Source organism: Fundulus heteroclitus, chromosome 18, assembly GCF_011125445.2.
Source record: "Fundulus heteroclitus isolate FHET01 chromosome 18, MU-UCD_Fhet_4.1, whole genome shotgun sequence".
Taxonomy (NCBI): domain Eukaryota; kingdom Metazoa; phylum Chordata; class Actinopteri; order Cyprinodontiformes; family Fundulidae; genus Fundulus; species Fundulus heteroclitus.
In genome coordinates, this window is record NC_046378.1 from 30,784,305 (window position 1) to 30,793,916 (window position 9,612).

General features: G+C 37.7%; 2 protein-coding genes across 2 annotated transcripts in view; one reads left to right on the forward strand and one right to left on the reverse strand.

Moving 5' to 3' along the window:
* LOC118566700 (neuronal acetylcholine receptor subunit alpha-10-like) overlaps positions 1-2,914 on the forward strand; it is a 20,649-nt gene extending 17,735 nt beyond the window's left edge. The window contains exons 2-4 of the mRNA XM_036149852.1: positions 17-424; positions 1,289-1,821; positions 1,923-2,914. Of these exons, the coding sequence (XP_036005745.1) occupies positions 17-424; positions 1,289-1,821; positions 1,923-2,611 (1,630 nt within the window). The 3' untranslated portion in view covers positions 2,612-2,914. The remainder of the gene's footprint in view (positions 1-16; positions 425-1,288; positions 1,822-1,922) is intronic.
* A 3,125-nt stretch (positions 2,915-6,039) lies between these two features.
* On the reverse strand, positions 6,040-7,342 carry LOC118566728 (olfactory receptor 13H1-like). The gene is made up of 2 exons (XM_036149975.1): positions 7,311-7,342; positions 6,040-6,998 (listed from the first exon to the last, which is right to left on the reverse strand). Exons 1-2 carry the CDS (start codon positions 7,321-7,323, stop codon positions 6,040-6,042), a joined length of 972 nt encoding a protein of 323 aa, XP_036005868.1. The 5' UTR covers positions 7,324-7,342.
* Positions 7,343-9,612: the final 2,270 nt, after the last annotated feature.

The window sequence follows — 9,612 nt, forward strand, 5'->3', positions numbered from 1 at the left end:
GTGAGGACCATTACAGGTCCCGAAATTGGGTGGTTGCTATAGCAGCAGACCCAGAGTTGTTGAAGATGGTGAGGGGAGGCGGTGTGGGAGGGTGTTGTCCTGTTGGTTTAGCTCCAGATGCTTCCAAACACACCAGGGGACCCAGTAAGTGGATGTTAATTTATGGCCACAACTGTATTATTCTATGCCATCTATGTATTAACACTTTCTTTGGTATATTATTTTGCACTACTATTATGTGGCATGTTAACAGTTTTCATCTTTTACAGGATGAGCGAAATCAGATTTTGACTGCATATCTGTGGATAAGGCAAGTGTGGTTTGATGCGCACCTTAGATGGGACAAAGATGAGTACGATGGACTCGATACCATCCGTATACCTGGTAGTTATGTATGGAGACCTGATATAGTCCTATATAACAAGTAGGTCGGACTGGTGTTGAGTTGATCATTTGGTTACTCTCCTGAAACTCCCAATGATCAGTGAAAAAGGCACAAGCTGATCATTCCTTGAAACCATTATTCAGGAATGTTCAGGCCTCTGTCTGCTTTTACACCAATTCACAAGAATTTGATGTTTAAAGATTTACAGTACTGGCCACATTTATTGATATTTTTTGCTCACTCTGTTGAGTTCTCCTACTGTTCTCCAAATTACATTGTTTGTTGTTATTTCAGCTTTTAACTTTTTGTTCTCTGTCATTTTCTCACACCTGGTCTGGCGTTCTGTTAGCTGTGACATCATCCAGGGAAGACAGATCACCCGCTATTACCCTATAACATAGAAAGTATTCCTGGATCAATGTATGCTTCTGTGCTTTTGGTGTCTCTGCTCTATCTTCTCTAACCCCCAATCGTCGAGGCAGATGACCGTTCACACTGAGCTTGGTTCTGCTGGAGGTTTTTCCTCCCTGTGAAAGGGGAGTTTTCCTCTCCACTGTCGCTTCATGCTTGCTCAGTATGAGGGATTGCTGCAAAGCCATCGACAAAGCAGACGACTATCCACTGTGGCTCTAAGCTCTTTCTTCCAACACTTTAAATTAGAGGTATGTTGGTTGTGATCCTTGATAAAAAATGTGTTCTTCCATTGAAAAATTCTGGTCAGCAGAAAGTGTAAAATGCAGACAGGCTGAGAACTGAGTACAACTCATTAAAAATTAGTTGACTCTCTTCCAGTTTGTGTACTTGTGCCTTTGGGTTCTGATCATGTATGTTATTTTTTTCTGGAATGAATGTGAACCATATTGCCATGATGTACTTGTTGAGATGGGCTAACTTGTTTTCCAGTGCAGACAACCATTTTACCGGCCCCATGGATACCAATGTGGTGATCCGACATGATGGCCAGATGATGTGGGATTCCCCTGCCATCACAAAAAGCTCGTGCAAAGTGGATGTGTCCTTTTTCCCCTTCGACGGTCAACAGTGCAGGTTCACTTATGGCTCCTGGACCTACAACGGCAACCAGCTCGACATCCTGAACGCCATGGAAAGCGCCGACCTGGCTGACCTGGTGGACAATGTGGAGTGGGAAGTGCTCGGCATGCCGGCTGAGAAGAATATTGTTCAGTATGGATGCTGTGCAGACCCATACCCAGATGTGACCTACACGCTGAAGCTCCAGAGAAGAGCTTCCTTTTATGTTTTCAACCTCCTCATACCGTGCGTAATGATCTCTTTTCTGGCTCCACTGGGCTTCTACCTGCCTGCTGATTCTGGGGAAAAGGTGTCTTTGGGGGTCACTGTGATGCTGGCACTCACCGTCTTCCAGCTTTTGGTTGCAGAAATTATGCCACCTTCTGAGAATGTGCCACTCATTGGTGAGGATAACAATGTAGGCCTCCAATTTCACGTCGCATGATTCTTACATGCAGACAGGTGATGCAAATGTTTATTTCTGTGTCTTTTTCACCTCCTACAGGAAAATATTACATTGCAACTATGACAATGATTACAGCTTCCACTGCTCTGACCATCTTCATCATGAACATTCACCACTGTGGCCCAGATGCCAAGCCAGTTCCAAAGTGGGCCAAAATAGTAATTCTGCAGTACATGGCCAGAATGTGCTTCGTCTATGAAGTTGGGGAGAACTGTATGTCAGCAGAGCCAGAAATGCAGGAACCTCCACTTGTAGCAAACAACAACTGCACCATGAACGGGCAGGTGGGACCAGGAAGAGAGGACTGCGTCATGAAAAGTGGTCAAGAGACAGTCGGAGGTGTCATCATGGAGGAGAAAGAGGAAATTGATCAATTCCTAAGTCCAGTAGGATCAGGGGGCAGGAACCCTGTTGACCAGCACAGCACTTGGAAGAGCAATATTTTCCTGGACTCTGGGGAATCAGGAGGTCGGAGGAGATGCCGGAAGGGAGGGGTAAGTGGCGAACAGAGAAAAGATAGAGAGATTTCCTGCGACATCCCTGCCAACGATGGCCCGTTGCAGCATAACATTGAGTACATCGCCAACTGCTACAGAGATCAGAGGGCCATGCAGAAGCGGACTGGGGAATGGAAGAAAGTAGCTAAAGTTTTAGATCGCTTTTTCATGTGGATATTTTTCATAATGGTGTTTTTGATGAGCCTCCTAATCATGGGAAAAGCCATATAATCAGCTCTATCTTTATTTAAAAAAAAAATTAAGTCCCCCTGGTAAAATGAGATCTTTATGAAAAATATATAACATATTTATTTTCACCACTCAGAATTGCAGACTTTGCTGGCAAATCAAAGAAGACATTTGTATGTTAAATTTTATACCACTAGTGTTTTCCTCCTGTCTTTAAGCAATACAATCTGGAGATCTTTGTAAATTTCATATTTAGGGATTTGTAAATATTTCAATTTTTAAGATTATTTTTTTATGTGAGATAAGATTGTGCTGTCTTATATTACTGTATTGCCATTCTAATGACCCCCCTTGAACTTTTTCATATTTTTTATCATACAGGCTACCAACCATAAACCTCCAGATATTTTATGGGGATTTTTCTTCCAGCATTGCCCCCAAATTAGCTCCATGCATCTTTCAATCCATGCATCTCTGAAAAACGTTTGCAACTATGCAGATGAAAAGCATTTTGAAAAGCATGATGCCACTGCCACCTTGATTGACCATGTGGATGCTGTGAGCATGGTGATATGCAGTGTGAGTTTTCCTCCCCACGTTGCGCTTTGCATGTAGTTCATGCATGTTCACTGATAATCTCTAACCAATATGTGAGCCTTTCATAGAAATTAATTTTTTACTGGAATTAAATTACACACAAGGGGCTCTAATAAGTAAGTGACTTTTGAAGTTTTTTTTTGTTTTTGTTTTTGTCTTTTTGTACGTGTTAGGGTATCAATGGTGGCCGTAGGAGGATTTATATTTAATTTAATTTTATTTTTGTAGTAGTTGGTTGTTACATTTTGTAGTTTTGTCTATATATATTTTCTTCAAGTCTCTGAATAACAATAAAATAAATCCTCAGCCTGAGCACCATTCTGCTTGCCATGAAACTGGACATGGCAAGGAGGAAAAAAAGCAAACTTTTGGAAACCATGTACTGTTTTCTTTTCACTTCAGAATTGTGCACTAATTGTTGTTGCTGTTGTTGTTGTTTTTTAAAACCCCAGTTTAATAAAGTGAAATATACTTTTGTACATCGAAGTTCAAGAGGTGTGAAGGCACTGTATGGATGCCTATGCAAATACCCCTATATTTTAGTTATCCTTATATTTTATAGTGTCTTTTAATAGTTGGTGTATGGAAAAGGCCATTTTAAAGTAGAGGAACTAAAAATCTGTACACATTGCAATGATAAATATGAAAATAACAATAACTGTGCTGCTTTGGGAAAGTGCTGAGAGAATAAGATGTGACTTAAAGATCTAGATGTCATCATGCATGGCTTTTCTCCAACTACTCCAATTATCACTGTCCAGCGATATCCTTACAAGGTTACTTGACAGACTTTAATGGACTCTCAGTCTTTCCGGGGTGTACTGTCACTTCTCACAAAATGACTGCTGGAGATAGGCACCAGACCCCCATGACTGTTTATGGATGTACTTATGGATGAAAGGATGGATGAATGAATGAATAAATAAATAACGGGAAGCCCTTGGGTGTGAGTGTGTGTACACGTAGTTGTCCTGTGTGCCTTTTGTCCAGGATGTACCATCCCTCTTACGAAATAGACAACTGTCCAACCCTCTTACTCTGATCTGGATCATGCTGGCACAGGAAATTGATAGATCAAGTATGGTGGTTAAATTGTTTAATGTAAATTTTCTGCAAAAATAAAAAATAAATAATGATTGAAAAAGTAATGGGATAGGCAGGTTTTGAAAAGAGGCTGGACATTTCCAATTTAAGTCATAAGCTTTTAAAGTTAACAAGCTCAAAAACATTGATAATTTGAGTTTCTATAGATATGGTTTTGGCTATACTAAGTTTAGTAAAATGTACCTTTATTGGAATTTGTATTCTTGCACACAAAGAGAAGTGGATATACTGACTTTATATACTGCCTTTTGAAATGCTGCCATTGATTTTTCTCACCATAAGTAATAAAAAAGCAAACAGTAATTTAGTATCTGTGAGGTTTAAATAACACACGTCTTTTATCTGGTTAAACACACTGTGAAGGTCCGACCAGTAAGGCACAAGGACAAAGGCATATATAAAAAAGTATCTTCTATTTATTTTTTCAAAAATTGTTCAAAGAAGACTTCGAACATCAAATCTCAAGAAAAAAAAACTGACCTACCACAATCAACACACAGGGGAATTTATGCACAAAGGCTAGCCTACACAAACGAGGAGGGGTGGGAGATGAGACAAAGACAACAACGCATCAACATAAATAACTAATTCAAACTAACATATCTTAACTACAACACAACTATCAAAACACGACAATCTAACACCACAGAGGTTTTAGCAGTTATGCTGTTAGTAGAGAGAGGTAGGTTCTTTAACATCAAGTCCCCTGCTTCCAGCAGCCTGATGGTTTGTTCCATTTCCTGGTTTGCCTTTCAACCAGTCCTCTCCCCCAGCCAATCCTTAAAACTCAGCAAAACAGAAATTAATGATTGAAATAAACAAAAAGGTGTTTACTAAATGTGTGCACCCATAATAGTAAACAACCTAATGCAAAAACTATATTGTGTGAAAACATTTAAAGAAATACTAACACTGAGGAAAAAGATGGAGGAACCTCCACACACACCTATATAAAATTGTATAAATGTTGTTAATCAAAAACAATGATAAGGAGAACACTTTTTAGTTTTAAAAGAACATTTGCAGTAGTCCTCGGAAAGTAAATCAATGGTTTAGTTAATGACAAAAAACATTAATGGTAAAATCACGCTATTTAGTTAAACTTGCCTTAAGAGGAGAAACTCATGGTTATTTTAAAAAAAAATATCTGTTTAAAATTATTTTTTTAAATCTGCCATAACAAGCAATTAAACAGAATGCTCAATAGATATGCAACCCCTTCACTACTGTACACACCATATCCTGATCTCAGCTGAACAGTAAAGACAGAAGGCTTAATCAATAAAGTTCTACTGGAACTGATTTATTACGTTTTTGGAAAGTTTTGAAAAACAGATGTCAGCATTACCTCAAAAATGACTTGCAGCTCAGTAACAATCCTGAACCAAGATCATCAGAGTATTTCTGCAGTTTGCGGAAAGTTGGGGACAGTTTCTTGGTGATAAATTATTTATTTTAGCAAAATCTAGAATCCAATTTCTAAAACTGTTCTTTTCTAGAGGTGATTACGTTCAAATGAGTCTGATACTGAGATTAAGTTTTTTTAGCCACAGTAGTCGATCAGTGACTGATCATACAATTAGATACAATTAATACAAATATTTAAACACAATGATCACAGGACAAAAACAGGAAATTCCCAATAATTTACAGTATTTTACAGTGATATAAAGAAATAAGTTTCAGATTATAGTTTAATCAGTTATATTGTTTTAATGAAGTAGAAAAACCCACAACACGCTCTTTTGCAGAAAATGCTAACAAACATGCTAGATGGAAATCACAGTTTTTCTTCGGAGTATATGAGTAATTGTGTCTCGCAAAGACTTTGTTTGTAGTCCATAAATAATAGGATTTAAATTAGCAGGCACAACATGAAATAAAATATATGCAATCTTCCTTAAATCCGGATAATTTGGGAATCGATGTAATATAATAGTTAGGGACCCTGACCAGAGCATAATGAGATAAAGAACGAGGTGGCTTGTGCAGGTTTGCAGCGCTTTGCTATTCAGCTCCTTGTTTTTCTTCATCCAGCAGATGAGAGCTATTCTGATGTAAGTAGCAGTGATGCCTCCAATCGAACAGGTAAAACACAGCACAGTGAAAAACAGTCCATACAAGTTGTTAATGGACACATCCTCACAAGAAAGCTTGAACAGCGATGGATTGTCACAGAAAGCATTTTGGATAAGGGATCTGCAACGAGGCAACCTCACTGTCAGACCTATGAGGACAGACACCAGCAGTATGGACAAACCCCAGGCAGTTGCAGACAGACTGATCACTGTCCTATTTGTCATGATGGTGCTGTACCGCAAAGGGTGGCAGATTGCCACATATCTGTCGATTGCCATGATGACAAGAATCATGTGCGATGCAGATCCAAAGGTGTGGCTGTGAAAAGCCTGAAGCAAACACTGGTTATAGGTGACGAAACGTTTGGTGGAAAGGACATGAGCCATCAGCTGAGGCAGCAGGACAGTGTTGCCGATCAGGTCATTCACAGACAGGTTACAGAAAAGAAAGTACATGGGTTGATGCAAACTCTTTTCCTTTATGATGAGTGTAAGGACACAAATGTTAGAAAAGAGCAGAGTGGAATAGACAAACAGAAGCAAGAAAAACAGAGGGTACGTGAACTCTGGAGCTATTTCAAATCCTTCGATTTCCAGGATATCAGTCAGAATTGAAGCATTTTCCCCCATTTTTTCATGTGACGAAAAATCTATAAAAAAATTACATTGCAACAAATTAATGTACATTAACTTACTGTGTACTGACAAACATGAAACATGTGTTTGTGAGTACTTAACATAACACTAAAATTGTGTTTTAAATTACTTTTATAGTATTGAATGTATTTTTATTCAGTTGGAACGCCTGTCTGGACATAAATATAATATGTCATGCCTCATCAATTACTTTACTAATATATATTAGAAACAAAAACACACAGAAGATGAAGCTGTATTCAAGTGTCCCGAGGAATCTCAAATTTAACTCAAGGGAAAATATTAACCAAAAGAAATATACTTACCTTTGTTGAACATAAGTACCGGAGGTACTCTAGAAAACTTCCAGCCTGCTGACACCAGACTGAGGAACGTCTGGAATGATAAATACCTTAATGGGTAAGGAGCAATTCCCAAGTTAATTAGGTTTTCTTTTTTTCTTTTAGGGTTAGTAGAGCTGGATTATTTCCAGCCTGTAAGTGACAAGAGTTTCCTCACATTTACAGATGAGGAATTCTTTCGATGTAAGTTATTTCTCACAACATTAACAAACTTTGGACTCCAAAATAATGGCATCAGGGTAGAAAGCCACAAAAAACTCTTTATATTTAAGAAAAATTACAATAAAATGTAAAACAGACACGTTAAACACGTAACAAAAGGAAACTTTTCCTCTATCTTTTCAGTCATTTCTGGATCTGCTGTATTTGTGGTTGCAGCAAAGGCAAGAATGACATGTTAGTAAAACAGGTGCAAATTAGGCACAAATTAATCAAAACATCTGTGCAAAGCATGTGCAAAAATGTGCAAATTGAATAAGTAGCACTGCTTTGTGAATTTTGCTATTAGAATTCAAGAATGGTGTTTAAAAAATTAATTCAAGGCTGAGGATGATTTAACAAATCGGACACCAGTAAAACTTCTTAATTTAATTCAATTTTGCTTACCTTATAAGGTCGCAAGTGGAAGAGGATTGGACGGCTTGATTTGATGTCCCAAAACATTGGAAAAGTTTAAATTGTTTGCAGAGTATGTAGCAAAGGCCATGTAGTACTCCTTAAACACCCTTACAATGTTGATTCAGATAAGTAAAAACATATTTATTTATGTATTTATTTATTTATTATATATTTAAATACTTGCAATAATCTAAAACAAAAGTATCTATCATGAAATCAGGGTGATCAATAAATTATGGTCACCTTTTTTTACTCAAAATAGGAACAAGAAGTTCTCTAGAAAACCTCTAACCTATTGAATAATTGGAGAAATCTAGATGCAGATTGAGCAGATAGTCTTTGTACAATATGAGCCCAAAGAGAAACTGAATTGCTTTGTTCAAGGCTTGGGAAAATTCAACAAATCAGGCTGAAGTACCATTGATAAATCAAGTTTTGTTTGAGTTCCAAGCATGAAGCAGAGGAAATTGTTAATTGTTGTTTGATGTCCACAAACACAAAATATTAAAACTCTCATGATATGCAAAAAAGGGATATCATGTCATAAAGTAGAGACATATATCCTTTTAAAGTGTATAAAGTGGCTGAAACTGTCCCCCCCTGAAGCGAGTATAGATTTTTTTTAACTGTGTAGTAACAGCATTCTGCCACTAGATGACAACACATTCCCACAACACATTAAAACAACCCAGAAATGTCCAAAAAGAGAGAAAGTGATGCAGAATGATGAGTTTAAAGTGTATCTTACCCCAATATCAACTTGTTTTGCTGATAAACTGTTCAAATGGGCCTAAAGGTGCTAATTTTGTTACTGTGATATTTTTAACATTTTCTATGTGAACTGGAATGAAATTATGAAATCAACAGTATCATTTATACAGGTGCAACTTGTAACTTTTAATGAGTTCATGATGCCAAAGTGGTCCAATGTACAAACGAGTTTGACACCCCTGGCCTACATGATAGCAAAAATCATGTCAATGCAGGAAGAATAAGTTGTTGGAGTTCATAAATGATGTAGACACAGGTATAAGCACCCACTTACATGGATTGCAAATCTTGCAGATTTTATTGTAAATAGATACAGAAGTGTGAGGGGGAGAGGCTGAGGCATTTCAAACTTTACACTTATGTATTCACTAATCATGTAAACACAGGGGCTTGGTAGTATGCTCATTTACTGCATTTTGGACTGCAAAAAAACAAGAAGCTCACCTGCAAAACTCACCTGAACATCTGATTGATAATTATGCCATGATGACAAGGTGAAGTCTCCATGGCATCCTCCTGATCGAGCACATTTGCAACAGTTCACTGCCTCTGTCCACATAACAGGATTTAATATTTAGACAATAATTTAATTAATAATTAAATAAGTAATTAGTAAAAACTAATTTACTCACTATGAAGCCACTTATAGTGCAATGTGCCAAACTCCTCAGCGTGCTTTTGATTAGAATATAGGAAATATTTGGTAAACAGGGCCACCCCACTGCAATGGTTGTGGTTAATCCTATTGCACATATGATAATTACATTAAGTGTGTGTTCCTCCTGTTAACATAATCAAATTCATACAATGAGGATGCTTTTATTGCAATTTTTGTGCAGTTGTTGCTCCGATTGCTTTGGGTCTGAGTCTCACTGCA